General features: G+C 49.5%; 5 protein-coding genes across 5 annotated transcripts; 1 reads left to right on the top strand and 4 right to left on the bottom strand.

Annotated features, from left to right (window-relative positions):
• Nucleotides 1–309: 309 nt before the first annotated feature.
• M437DRAFT_48487 (uncharacterized protein) lies at nt 310–2,521 on the bottom strand (the record flags this gene model as incomplete). Its single annotated transcript, XM_041021675.1, has 5 exons — nt 310–913; nt 991–1,196; nt 1,249–1,409; nt 1,519–2,327; nt 2,379–2,521. Coding segments are annotated over 5 exons (1,923 nt in total), but the record flags the coding sequence as incomplete, so codon positions are not given.
• A 528-nt stretch (nt 2,522–3,049) lies between these two features.
• Nucleotides 3,050–4,596, bottom strand: M437DRAFT_48927 (cyclopropane-fatty-acyl-phospholipid synthase; the record flags this gene model as incomplete). Its single annotated transcript, XM_041021750.1, has 4 exons — nt 3,050–3,445; nt 3,498–4,139; nt 4,188–4,250; nt 4,306–4,596. The coding sequence occupies 4 exons, from the start codon at nt 4,594–4,596 to the stop codon at nt 3,050–3,052; spliced, it is 1,392 nt and encodes a 463-aa protein (XP_040879979.1).
• Nucleotides 4,597–5,725: 1,129 nt separating this feature from the next.
• On the top strand, nt 5,726–6,232 carry M437DRAFT_66181 (uncharacterized protein; the record flags this gene model as incomplete). The annotated part of the gene is made up of 1 exon (XM_041024695.1): nt 5,726–6,232. One exon carries the CDS (start codon nt 5,726–5,728, stop codon nt 6,230–6,232), a length of 507 nt encoding a protein of 168 aa, XP_040879980.1.
• Nucleotides 6,233–6,878: 646 nt separating this feature from the next.
• M437DRAFT_48692 (Sec7-domain-containing protein) lies at nt 6,879–11,843 on the bottom strand (the record flags this gene model as incomplete). The annotated part of the gene is made up of 6 exons (XM_041021708.1): nt 6,879–7,163; nt 7,220–8,092; nt 8,140–8,497; nt 8,554–8,843; nt 8,899–11,399; nt 11,459–11,843. The coding sequence occupies 6 exons, from the start codon at nt 11,841–11,843 to the stop codon at nt 6,879–6,881; spliced, it is 4,692 nt and encodes a 1,563-aa protein (XP_040879981.1).
• A 459-nt stretch (nt 11,844–12,302) lies between these two features.
• On the bottom strand, nt 12,303–13,964 carry M437DRAFT_48262 (aminonitrophenyl propanediol resistance protein; the record flags this gene model as incomplete). The annotated part of the gene is made up of 4 exons (XM_041021626.1): nt 12,303–12,680; nt 12,733–13,052; nt 13,105–13,787; nt 13,849–13,964. The coding sequence occupies 4 exons, from the start codon at nt 13,962–13,964 to the stop codon at nt 12,303–12,305; spliced, it is 1,497 nt and encodes a 498-aa protein (XP_040879982.1).
• Nucleotides 13,965–14,071: the final 107 nt, after the last annotated feature.

Raw genomic sequence — 14,071 nt, forward strand, 5'->3', positions numbered from 1 at the left:
ATGCCGTTTAGACTTGCGGTTCTCGATCCTCGGCTGCGGATGGCGGCTGCCGAATAGCGTCTCCATCGACCCAGCTGCTTGGGCTAAAGCAATCAACCGCACATTATTTCAGCCGTGTCTCGGCCTCATACCCAGATAAACTGTTGCACAATGCTTTGAGCCCCACGACTCCAACAAAACGAGCTTTCTAGCCTCGACATTGGATCAATCAAACTAGCTCTCAGCTGGCGCTCAGTTCTCCACTCTCCTGCAAGTGCGCTTCTTTTAGCAGTGTCGCATTTGTGGTACCGCGCGGTAGCGTGTACAAAGCTAATCTGTATTGTTCGCTTGGAGCTGGCGCTCTTGCTCTTCGATCACATCTCTGAGCTGTGCTATCTGCAGAGTGAGCTGATCGAGCACGGCCTTCATGTCGTTGACGGGAGCTGCAGAAGCCGAAGGCTGTGAGACTGACGAGCCCTGCGATTGGTCCACGCCCGTGTCCGGTCTCGAGTTTGGCGCCAATAGCGGAAATCGCGTTGAAAGTCTCTTGTTCAAGACAGATCGTCTCCAACCGGGTGGCTTTTCGATACCTCGAGGCGATCCTAGACCAAATCCAGTAGTGTTCTTTCTACGCACAGATTGCATCTTCTCGTACAAATTGATGAGCAGTACATGAGGCAAATGAGTCATCTTGAGAACTACAATGCGACTGTAGCGTAATTGCTCGGCAGACAAGAACAGTCTCAGAGGTCTCAGAGCAAGTGAGAACAGGTTCAAAGGAGGAACAAAATAGGTGAGTCTGTTCGATGTTGAAGCTTCGAGCACAAAGACCGAGTAAACATATAGGTACTCTTCCCTGGCATGTGAGAGAACATTTGAGAGACTGTTAGACAAAATCGAGATGAGCGAAGTGATCAGAAGGATTTGTGTCAACCTAAAATCAGGTTGGAGTCAGTGAAGAGGTCTTTGTTCAAGAGACAGAATTCGGGCGTAGGAACATGAGATACGAACGTTATAAAAATTAGCATCAACGGAAGTCCAAGATAGGGTGAGATCTTATCGCTTATTTCGAAGCCCAGATATGAGCTTCCAAAGAACACCTTCGTTAGAATAAGGGCCATCTGACGGGAGGTAAACTGGCCTCTGCCTAGAAGGCAAAAGGTCGATAAGAAACCACAGTACAATATTGCCACAAGCGAAAGGAACTTGAGAAAGTCCTGAAGCATCGTCAGTCATGAACAGAATATCGGCTAAAAAGTCTGAATAAACCTTTGTCATGGCAGTGAGACATGGAAGCAGGGTGCCAAAATAAGGATTCAAGGAGAGCAGTGGAGAGCAGATTCTAGGAATAAGAAACAGTGCTTCAAGTGCCAGAATGTCGAAGGATGTGTCGATGATTTTGTCGCTTCCTTGATGCAGGCCAATCATACCTAGACTCGTCAGCATATGCTCACATCGATTACACACCGATTGTGTTTTGTGCGAGCCAACCGAGCGTCGCGCGGAGCCGCAAGAGGACACAATGAGCACACAACTTACGAGTGACGAAAAATGCGACTCCAATGCCAATCACGAACAAATCCCAGAGAGACCAAAAGTCCGCGAGATAGAAGGTTGTGGAACCAGCGTCCCAGTACTCTCCAATTTCGTTGTGAGCAAATGACGCGATCCAGATGTAGAGGAAGACCTCAGCTGTGGTTACCGAATAGAACGAGCGCTGCATCAGAACAGCGAAATAAAATGCGAGAAATGCGATAAAGAAGAGGACTTCAAAGGCCTTGAGATAGATGGGGACACGCAAGCGACAGTAAGGATCCATGGACTTGCGCTGGTAGATTTGTGCCTTTTTCTGCGCATCCGCGCTGAGTTTGTTCCAGAACATGATGTCTCCAGTCCAAATTGCATTGATGATTCTTTGGACCTGTTTTTGACAGAGGAACTTCTTGGCTCCTGACACAGCTGCGATTTCTAAGGCATTGAGACCATCGAATTGTTCGGCCAGTTCGGCATCAGAAGCAGCAGTTGACTCTTCGGCTGCTCCGTCATAGGCTTCCGGAATGGTGAGCCTGCTTCTGTAGCTTCCGCGAGAACGTAGACTCGATCGTGGCAGCAGGGGAGATTGTTCAGTGGCCGGTGATAGGAGCTCCGGCTGATTTTCATCCACGATTTGGTTGTCAGTCTCCGAAATATCAGGAATTTGTAACTCGTAAAGAAGCGAATCGATTATCTCCCTGTCAGCCAATCCGATAATAAATCTTGTAGCGACCGCTTCACAAGCGAATCCTCTAGCGGCGTGGATACCCTGCTCCTCGTCGGCCTCAAGGGTGACAAAGTGGCCTTTGAGAACGCTGTTGGATACAATGTCAGCTCAGTCTGGGTTTTAGGGGGTTTTGTCTTACAGCAGTGCTGCAACCAATGCTGGGTGGTGTACGTCATGGAGCAGATGCCGACACAAAGGAGTAAGCAGATGATTCTGAGTGGTTCGGAATTCCTCGAATGTGATGGGTTTCTCGACGAGCTCTGTGAGGTATCTGGCAAGTGCATGAGTGAATAATGTCGGCTTTTATAAGAATACACTAGGCTCATGTACCTTGCAAGCTTTTGGATCAGCGTCTTGAGAGAATCGTTTTTACCGATTCGTGGCAGTTGCGCAGGCAAGTGTGTTTTTAGCCCGGACGATTCCATTGTCAATGATTTCTGGATGATGAGCTTCTGGCCGATGTTGTTCGGACCAAAAGTTGAAGTTTGGAGATCTGAGACGCGCACAAGTTCTGTCGCACCCTGAGTCCCTGACCCCACGAAAGTCTAGAACGATCTTCCCATTTGTTACAGCACAACCCACGAAATATAATACTTGAGTCTCATCACTGATGAACGCAGTTTAAATATTGGCCTCGCCAAAGATTGTCGCACGAGGTGTGTCTCCAAACATTAATTGGCGTAAGTCTATCTGGCGCAATTGGGGTATCTCCTGCTATTCTATACCTCCTTGACATTCACCTCCGCCCTCTAGCCTTTTACATGAATTGTACATTGGAAAGCCTTTCTCTGCTTTGTTTCAATAATGCAATCAGATGGGTACGTCTTCCATCATTTCCACTGCACCCTCCCTTCCGACAGTGAAGATAACATCACCCAGAGTTTTGGTGACGAAACCAGCCTCGCAATAAGCGAAGTAATACTCCCACTTCCTGCGGAAAAGATCAACATCTTTCTCTGTCATGCCTTCATGGTCCTTAAGCAGCGAAGGTTTGATTTTTTGGTCGAAATTTCGCATAAATTCTTCGCGCCACAATCGCAATGTCTTTGCGTAGTGCGGGCCAATGTTTTCCACAGATTCCGGGATCAGCCTGCAGGAAGATCCAGCTCTGACAGAGTCTAGTAATTGAGTAACGGTAGGGAGGTGGCCACCAGGGAAAATGTATCGCCGGATGAAATCGTCCGAGTTGCTGTATGCATCGTAACGCTTGAAATGGTTAGCAGCCAATTTATTGTATGCGGTATAGGCTTGTGCTTACGCTTTCGGGCATTGTAATGCACTGGAACACTCCCACACCACCCTCAGGCTTCAGAAGCTTATCAACGCATTGGAAATACGTGTCGAGGTATTCCTTGCCTACTGCTTCCAGCATCTCAATGCTGACAACTTTGTCGTATAGCTTTCCATCTCTTGGTGTTGGCAGAGCGCGATAATCGCACAGAAGGACCTCAATACGGTCTGTAAATCCGGCTTCCGCGATTCTCTCCTCGGCTAAGGCCTTTTGCTCGATTGACAAGGTCAGACTTGTGACACGACATCCAGTCTCTCGTACAGCCAAAATGGCAAAACTGCCCCAACCAGTGCCAATCTCCAATACATGGTCGTCCTGCTTGATCTTTGCATTTGTGATGAAGCGTCTTAGTTTGCGCATCTGAGCTTGCTCAAGCGTCTCTTCTGAGGATTGGGGATCGGATTTCGGTAGCCAGATTGGGCAAGAGTAGGTCATGTCCGGAGAGAGAAATGCGGCGAACATGTCGTTGGAGATGTCGTAATGCGCGGCGATATTGAGACGAGCGGTTGTGAGCGTGTTTGTCTTGCGGAGCAGGTACGAGAGTTTGCCGGAAAGATTTGACGTGAGCGTAGAACCATTCGAGAGATATGCGCGGTTGACGATGAATAACTGGCCGTGTTAGTATGTGCTTTAAAGGTCGCTGATATTGATTCCAACCCTAAAGAACTCTGTCAGGTCGGAACAAGAGACCTCTCCAAGCATGTAGCTCTCTGCAAAACCCTAGCTTTCAGTCAGCTCCATCGAATCAGTCAACCAGCAGTATCGTGATTGGTACCATGTCTGCGAAGAGCAACATGCGCACCCAGAATACATCTTTGTGCACAGTCAACTCAACATCTGGCAGAGAGTATACATTTTTCTCCGATGATCCATTGACGACTTCTGTATGTCCGTAGGTGGACACTCTCCCATCCACGTCCGCTAATCTGAGATGTCCAACCTGAATGCGCGACAACAGCGAAAGAACAGTACTGCGCGAAATGGACAGTAAAGGCCCCCAGCCATAAGATGCCACATAGCCGCTCAATGCCTGCAAAGGGCCAGAAGTCTGTGTTGAATTGACCATGATTTGCAAGTCATGCACTAGCAAGTAACAATGTAGAATGATCTTGATTAGAGCGTTCTGAGAAAAGGAACAGCGCAGCTACCTACGCCCATTATTTGAGTCGGACACCGGAGTGATTCAAAGACCGCTTGCTACCGGTCGCAATGTGGAATTGGCTTGAATATGTTATGACTTTACCTTTTAGAGCATGTCAATGACGTGACTGAACGCTCTTAGCGTACGAGATGGAACGTCTCTGGATCGTAGCCAGAACAACTCAGGTACCAAGGAGAGTCGATGTGTCTGGTGCACTAGAGATCAGTATGCTTATGAGCAACGACAGCACCCCTTTGGCTTCTCTCTTGACGTGAAGCAAATGGGGATTTCCCATGTTGAAGTCACATCGCGATACGCGCATCTGGAAGCTTCATTGCCCCACCAAAATGGCAAAGCTTGAAGCGTGTTGCTGAGATTGCTGCGATCGAGCTCGGGGCACGACTCCTGATCCGCGGCGATTCGAAAACGAGGACAGAACGCCATTCGGTTGATCAGGCTTGTACCCGACATCCATGGTGAACCAGGGGTTGTCGCGCGCAACATAGAAATGTGGGAAAGGAAAGAAGTGTCCGCTGGCGTCGAAGTTCGATTTAATGAGCAATGAGCTAATTCTGTCAATGTTGTTTCCTCATGATGACCGCGTGAACAGGTCTTGACCGTGCTTTGAGAGCTTTTCGATACCACATATTGTTCACGACCCCATTTTTTGCAACAACTTGGTTGTATAGTGTAGCGGTGAGCACGTGGGATTTTGATTAGTAATCAAGCCTTCCCGAGTCCGTAAGTTATCCTCAATGACTATCCCAGTCTGAGCATCTTCTAACATACCTTAGTGGGTTCGAACCCCAGTACGACCTTATCAGTGTCACAAACTTTTTACTCTTTTGGTACCTGTCATGATTGTTTGTCGGTCAACACATCAATCAGAATGTAGTTTTGCGCAGCTATAGCAACGACCAATGGCTTGTCCGCCCGTTGTGGATGGTCGAGGTACGTTAGGTGACGTGAGCTTCCTTTTGCTGAGCTCGTCATCGACTCAATCACACAACATTCACACAAAACCCATCGTTTACTTTCGACCTATCGATTCACAATGCCGCGCCGAGCACCTGTAGCCACAGCCAGACTGGAACCCCCCACTGTTTCACGGCCTCAGACAACCCATGCCCAACGAATGGAGTACCGCATAGGAAGAGGAGAAATGGGCGTCTTGACGTTTGAGCCTTACAAGTCATACCTGCTTCCCCTATGGCGATTCAGAACACCAGACATTGCACGGCAATCCTCGGCGCTCCTCCGGAAAGAGTTTGAGCATTTTGGCGAAGAGGGAGACTTTGTCGGCATGGACATGACGCGCAAATTCATCCAGATGGGATTCACACGCGCGAAACGATACGCCAATCATAAAGGCGGGAAAAAGTACGACAAAGACCACGAGATCCTTCCCAACAGCGAGGCTCATGCGGACAAGGCGGACAAGGAAGAATCGAGCCGGATATTCAAGGATATATTGGAAGAGATTAAGCAAGACGAGACATACTTGCGGCTCAAGGAGCAGTTCCAGAAAGAGCTTAAGCAATACAAGAAAGAGAGTTCATAAATCGTCATAAAGATCTCTTAGTAGAAGACCATTCTTCCTGCTTGATTGTGTTTCTGTACTGTCTAGCATGGTACAGACCAGGGGATATAGATCTTCCTTGTCCATGATTTCGATCAAACATCTACAGGATTTGGTCAGGGTCGGACCCTCACCCAAATTGTGCTCATGGCACGGGAGTGCTTCTGCGCTAACGGTACATTATTTTGCGATTTGCAAGATGAAATAGTATTCTGTTAGTCTTCTTAGAGTAAAGGCGATGACTTGTGGTTCTCGTGGGGACCTAGTGCCGAAGTACGAAGATACATGATTTTGAACCGTACATTTTGGAAGACTCGAATGTTGATACTTGAGCATCGTCAGTCAATAGACACTGGCACGTTTACTCAACCATAATTGTGGGCATGAAGCATCATAGCAAGTCAAAAATCAGGTGAGCAGGATCTTACTACATTTTTACTGACATGCTCTGATATGCAGATAGTGACCCTGTCTCATCTCGACTTATTGCCGTAATTGCCAAGACCCTGCCCTGGAACGATACTTAGAAGAATTGGTGCAGTGTTCTCTGTTCGCGGCGCAAGCTACAACACGAGATGCAAACGCCTCTATTATCATTCATAAATAGCATTGACTGGTGCGTTCTACTCTACGCAACCTCTTGACTCTTCTCCTCAGCAGTAGGCATAGGCGTATTTGCCTCAACCTGTTCATGTGCTACTTCTGTGCCCTTCTCTTTCTCCGCCTTTGCCTCCGCCTCGGGGAACAGTTCTGGCATCAAGTTTGGTAAGAACTTGTGTAGCCTATTCGATGTGTCGTTCCACAGCTGTTTTTGCTGCTCTGATTGATCATCATCCTCACATGGGCGCTTCAGGTAGCCACCGCTGGACATGACGAGCAGTATGTTCTTGAGTGATTCTGACACAGCTTCGGCCTAGAGTTGACGATATCAGTGAATGATGCGCGCACAATCATGTTTGGAGAACTTACCAGCGTGTCGCCTTGGCCGCTATGCATCAAGCGATCCATGAGGTCCAGAATCTCCATCCATAAGTCGTGCATTCCATCCCACTCGCCAAGCACCACGAGATAATGTAAGAAGATCTTGCACAAAAGTTGTGCAGTTTGTATACGCATCTCACCCATACCAGAAGGATCAATCTGATACACTTCTGGTTTGAGCAATTGCTGAACCAGGGGAAATACGACCTTACTGAAGATGTTTGTCCACTCTTTATGTTCTGGAGATGCAAGATCATTGGACAACAAGCACCTTTGCAGAGACGCGAAAGATTGCTGACGAATCTCCCGAGAAGGACTGACACATTGCACGATGAAGCATCTGAAAATGGGAAGCCAGTATGCCTGCCAAGCCTCGTCAGGTTCCAGATGGGACTTTTCGATGAAGGCAGGTACGCGGCCAGTCATTTGTGATACAATGGCCATCGCTCTAACACCGCGGAGGGTGGCCTCATCAGGTGCTGGTCGCTTCTCAGGCGCTGTTGGTTTGGCTCGTCTTGCAGCTGGCTCTCTCCGTTGTTCACGGACTGCTGAAACCGTGGCAAATGTATTGAGTAGACCAATGGCTGATTCGTAGTTGTCCGCAGTGATCGCTTGAGGGGATCCTGTCGCAATGTCTTCGGTGATATGAAAGGCCAGCGGAGCAGCTTCTGGATTTGGTTGAAGCGCGTGAAGTACGGACCAGAAGTCTGGGGACGTTGCCATCTCTTTCCGCAGACTTGCAGGGCCTTTGATGCACCGGGACATACCCTTCAATATAGTTGGACCGCATCGCTGAAGGAGGTCTTGGTTGAAGGATGAGATAGTATGCAATACAACTGGAGCGCGAACATAATCGTGGTCCTGCTTCTGGTCAGAAAAACATCATGATAGTGATAAAAAGTACTAACATCACTGGCTTTGAGCAAATTCAAAAGATAATAAGACGCTCGACCGACTGTTACCGGATGGAGGCCATCTGCATCATGAATTACAGACTTCAGCGTTTGAGCAACATCTTTGCCAATCGATGACATAGATTCTTGGTCACGCGTTGCCAGGACAGTAGCAAGCTCAAGGACACAGACAAGGGCCGGGTCATAATCTGGAGTATTAGGCTGCAGCTTCTGGCCATTAGGTCGTATAGGGGTCGGGGAAGCAACTGGTGGTTTCACGACGATGACTTTGGGTGAATTCTCGACATCGTCTGGTGGCAGGTACGACAAGAGCGATTGTATGAAAGCCTCGAGAGATTGACGAGGCATGTTGCTGGAGAGACAGATGTCAACTCATGATCATGGATGATTGAATGGTGCTTTGCTTACCCGATGTTGGCAATAACTTCATCCAACCGACATGCACTGACGCAGTCCACAGTGCAAAGTGTCGCCTCAATCTCCTGATCGTTCGGTTCTGGCGGCTCATCATTCATCACGCTTGACACGTAGGATGTGAAAGCTGAGAACAGACCGATATCAGTCGACTTATCATTCCGTTCAATGACTTGAGCAGGACTCTGGAGTGGGATATGCGGAAGATCAAGTTTGGAGGTCAATGTGGATAGGGTGTTGGGGATGAGAGAGTTGATGAAGAGATTGAGGATGATCCGAGTGATCTGTTATCTGGGTTTAGTACAACAACGAAGACTAGTTCTTTAGTATTGAACTTACATGGCTCCAGCCATTTCGGATTGTGGCCTCATGGCCGTTGATGATGCGGAATAGTACAAGAGTAGCAAGCTGAGCTTTGTTCTCTCGACCGAAGTCAACTGCAAATTTGCTCACCATGATACTCTTGCCATTTGCCTGTACTTCAGTGTTGAGAGCAGTGCTGGGTGGCGTCTCTGTGGCTAGGGTGCTGATTTGTGCAAGAGAAGCTATGATGTGATCGAGGCAATCATGAAGCCCATGCTTGGCCGCGATTTGGGCACACTGGTCAAAGCCAGAAATGACTCTCTGAAATACGGTATCATCAGTGGCAGACATGAAGACGTAATTGAGAGTCGCGACAACAGGCTTCCATGTGGCTGCAAACATATCCGCATCGTAGATATTGGTATCACATAGGACGAGATCTTGCGCAGTCTGAGTCTTGATTAGGAGTTCTTTCCACGCATGTTCGAAGGCGTGCTTGTTGTCGTGCTCCTCTGGCAAGATGATTTCCCGGGTTCTGATCGAATCATAAATCCCTTGGAGGTAGTCTGGTTCGAAATCTTTTCCTCCATTCACACCACGCAAATTGCGAGCAAAGTCAGTCACCCCCATTCGCGCTTGTTTCATATTTGGGTTGTGCTGATCGGTATTAAGCATGATGATTGCATATGTCAGAACGTATACAGCGTCCTTGTCCGCAATACCCTCAGGCTCAGTCTTGTCGCAATACTTCTCGGCAAAGACTGTGACGATTCTCTCGATTAGCTGTGACTCGCCGGGGAGACGGAAGGAATTCAGTATTTGGCGCAAGGCCTCGTCAACACGCTGCCCTGTGAAGTCGAAAAGATCCAGGAAGGCATTGAGAATAGCCTCGTTAGACCTTTTCGATATGAACTCTCCCAGAACCTTCTTATCGATACGTGATGTTCCTTTCAGAAAGCGCGTGATGGACATGGAATCGTCTATGTTTTCAATGATCCCTTGAGAAGCCAGATAAGCAAGACCTGCCTTAGGATTTTCGTTAAACTTGGTGGCACCGCGGATGATAATTTGTTTGCGAATCCGCTGCTCACGGAGTGCTTCCAACTGAGGCAAGCCCTCAGTCACAGGTTCATCATCGAGCCTGTCGGCAATGAACTGCACATATCCAAGCAGTGAGTCCAAGCAGAGTGGTGGCACATTGGTGGTACTCCAGGTAGCAGAATCTGGAAATGCGTTGCGCGAGAGGAGGCCAACCATGTCCAAGCATAAATCGCTTCGGTCGATCTCGCAATCGTAGTTCACGAAAAGCTCAGCCATAAAGCTAGGAATCCTAACCAGAGCCCCGACACTTTCCACCATAGCTTCTCTAGCGTCGGGCTTCCGGGAACCACCCTCCAAGCCGAGCTTTTGTCTATCCTTGACCGGTACCGGAGTGGATCGGCCACTTTGCGAAGCAGATGCGGCTGGTTTGACAAGTCGTGGAGCCTGTGGTACACCCTCATAAAGAGCAGGGTTGATGTTTGGTTCATCGGGAATTGGTACGCGAGGATGCAAGCAGGCAACAATGTATGAGAGATAGAGCTCTTGTTGAAGTCGTAGTACACTGCGACAAGTTGCGAGCAGGGTGCCAGCAACGCGTAAGGATTCGTGGAGGAGGGCGATGTTTTCAGAGCGCACAAGCTGGAAGAGGTTGCGACACAGAGTATCCTTTGCCAGCGAGGCTAGAGATGGGTGGTAAGCTATTGAGGGACCGGCAACTTCAAGAGCGACGTTCACAATACGTAAAGCCATGACTCGCATGGTATCAGTGTACTGTCTGTCGTGAGGGTCAAGAAGCTCAGCCAGAGTGCGGAAAAGCTCTCTGATGGATGGCAAGCCATATGGATTAATATCGGGAATGTCGGTGGTTTCGGTTGCTTTGGTTAGATCGACCTGGCTGGCGTTGAATTCTGCAGACGGTCTTTCACTACTGGTCACACGAGGGACATCTAGACTTCCTGAAGTGAGGGTGTCCTGAGCGGGCGTCGAGCCAATCTGGGTAGTGCTGGACTCAATCTTGAAGTCGTCTTGATCGTTCTGATTGTCATCTCCAGGCAAGGACTCGAGATGAGTCAATCTCTGAAAGATGGTCTGACACATGGTAACCATGGTGATCTCAGCCGAACGACGTAATACCTCGCTCATGCGCAGTGCACAGCATATCGAAATACCACACTCCATCATAGCACAGACGCTTTGGTCGCCAAGGACTTCTCCCGAAGGGCCGGTGATGATGATCTCCATCAGCTTGAGGATACGGAGAAAGACGACATCGTCTGATGCAGTGTTGTCTCCCTCGAAGCGACAATTTGTCACGCTTGAAGATAAAAGCATCATGGCGTAGGGGAAGTTGGGCATTCCTGGGCTGACGACATTGTAGGAGAGCATTTTGGTAATTGCAATCAAGGCCAGCGAGGTAATAGGAGCGGTAGTAGAGGAGGAACGGATGACCTGCAAGAAAGGTTGGAGGATGGAGGGAGTGTCGACGGTGCGAATGTCTGTAAGATGAAGTCGTTAATTGCTGGGTAGAGACAATGGGCGAGGCCGAACGACATACCTCTGCAGCCCTTGAGTTGACTGCGCAGACGTGCAAAGGCAGAAAGCAACGGGTTGTCTTGTATGCTCTTTCCCTTCTTGCCACGAAGACCCCATCGTGTAGCCAGTTGTCCACCATCGCTATCGTCGCCCACACTGAGAGAGCCGAGGGACGAGGGTGGGCGTCTAGCAGCGCCGCCGCCCAGAATTGCTGATACCGACGACTGGGCCCAGCGCGCATGCTTGCGCATGGCCGAGGTGACGGTGATACATTCTGTGATGATCAGGGCCACGGGGTCAATGGCTACGCTGACCGGACGCGTCGTTGGTGGACAGTCGGCCGCTGTCTTCAAAGTCGACCTGCTCGTACTGCTGTGGTCCTCGTCTGCACCCGTGCCATTGCTCATTGTGCTCGTCGATTTGCTGCCGTGTACATCAACCACATCTACAATTACTGTACCTAAATGTCGACGTACTCCATCTACGCGGTCAAAGCTTCATGCACCGACTCGCCCCAGATTCTCGCATCAACTCACCCCCGAGCGTCGACAGCTCGCCGCAATCGTATACTCAGGGAGCACCTCACTCGACGAGTCAAGAAATCTCAAGCAGACGGCCAGAGCATAAGTCGTCCTGGTTCTCTTCTAATTCGCTTTTTGCAAAATACATATACCGACATGTTTAGACCTCCGTGTTCGTTTATGATACTCATGCACAACTCCTGAACCATCCCTGAGACATTGCCATCATTCTACTGTGCGGCGCCTTTGTCTTTCACCACTGCTTCAGCTGCCTTCTCAGCCTTATCGGCTAGTCTGCTCAGAAGCGTCAGCCAGCACAATCTTGCAAAGCATTTCATACCGCACTTACCCCTTGGCAGTATCTCTGACACCTTCAGCTGCGCCCTTCGCCGCAGCTTTGGCTTCTCCAGCCACTTCTTTGGCTGCTTCTTTGGCATTGCCAGCAGCATCCTTGACACCACCGGCTACGTCTTTGGCCGCATCTGCTGCTTTTTGTGCATCGACGATTTCCGACTTGTCCTTCTCCCATTCGCTGGCTGTGTCATCGAATTGAGACTGGATTTTGTCCATACGCTCCTTGTTCTTGAGCTCTTCTGCTTCACGCGCTTTCCTTTCCTTCTCCATCTCTTCCATGTGCCTGATGTCGTCCAAGCTGGGCTCGTAAAGATGCCAGATGGTGTAATGAGGAAGGCCCACGACCGAGTACTGCATGCGCTTGGCCATCTAAGTATCACATTAGTCTTCATTGCCATCTTTTCTGCTTGTCATGTCATACCTTGCCGAATCCTTCAGTCTCTGCGTGCTTCTCGAAACTGAAGGCCGGGAAGTGAACACCTGAACGGAAGACCTTGGCCTTAGCCAAGATACTGACACCACCAACGCCGTCAATTTCCATCTCCATATCCGGGTCGCCGTAAGGGTCGCGCAAGTAGGCCAAGTGAGGTCGCCAGGTAGCATATTCTGCATAACCCTCTACAATGACGGCGTCTTCATCGAGTGTGTCGGCCAAGGCCAGGGCAGTCTCGGACTCCTGCCACGAGTTAAGATCGTAAGGTTGCTCACCACCGAGCCAATCAGGCAGAGGTCGCCAAACATCTTTCCACCATGTCAGTTTCGTAAATTGTGTTGTCAAAAGCAGACTTCTTACTGGGCACAATGACGTCCTTGTTATGTCTCATCAAATCCTCCAAAATTGTGAATGGCGCCGTCTCAACGTCGACATCTCTCCAGTAGACCCAGCTGTGTGTGGGACGCAAAGCAGCACTCAGAAGCCAGTTACGTGCTTGGGCCATGCTCTTTCTTCTGCTAGCCTGGGCAGCAAAGCCGTGTCTACTTTCAACATCCTGGTTGACCTTTTGTCCAAAGTCCTTCTCGATGACCGAAACCTCGCCAAAAGGCATGCCATCCTTCTCACTGGCTTGCAGTTGGGCCAAAAGATCAGAGAGTAGGGTAAGAGTGTTGTCTTTGGAGTCACCAACGAGAAAGGCCAGGTCGATGAGGTGGTGAGGATAAGTCAAGTTGCGCAAATGAGAAAAGAACATTGGCAAATGGGGAGAAGCGTCTCTGAGAGGGGCACAGAGGAGAATCCTCTCTTCCCGCTCCCAGCCCCTTGCGGTGCCCTGGACATTGGCGAGATCGTAGTAACGGACAGTCTCGAGTTGGAGCTGCTGGCTCCCGGAAAAGAGGCCGAATGATAGCGTGGGTAATACGGCCTGGCGCGTTGAAGGGAAGAAGAGGAAGATGGCGGCCAACAGAAAAGAGCCGATCAGGGCCAGTCTTAGCATGAGTTGGCGACGTCGTCGCATAGCGGGCTGTGAGCGGGGAGCGAATCTAGAGGACCGGACATGTAAGCGCAACAAACAGAGATGAGACTTGAAAGGGGCATGCGTACTTGTGAGGTTCGATAGAAAAGTGAGAGCGTCCGCCCAGCGGATATGCGCCTGAATTGGAGTAGCCATGTCTGTTCATTGTTGCTCGCTGAGTTGGAGATGCATGCACAGGAAGCATGCAAGACGAGCGATGGCCTACGAACGACGGCCAACGTCTGGAAGAGCCGCAGAAATGTATCGAGAGTCTCCAACAACAAGAGGTTGAGTGACTTGGCTAGATGATGG

The sequence above is a fragment of the Aureobasidium melanogenum genome (genome assembly GCF_000721775.1).
Source record: "Aureobasidium melanogenum CBS 110374 unplaced genomic scaffold scaffold_10, whole genome shotgun sequence".
In the NCBI taxonomy this organism is placed as follows: Eukaryota; Fungi; Ascomycota; class Dothideomycetes; order Dothideales; family Saccotheciaceae; genus Aureobasidium; species Aureobasidium melanogenum.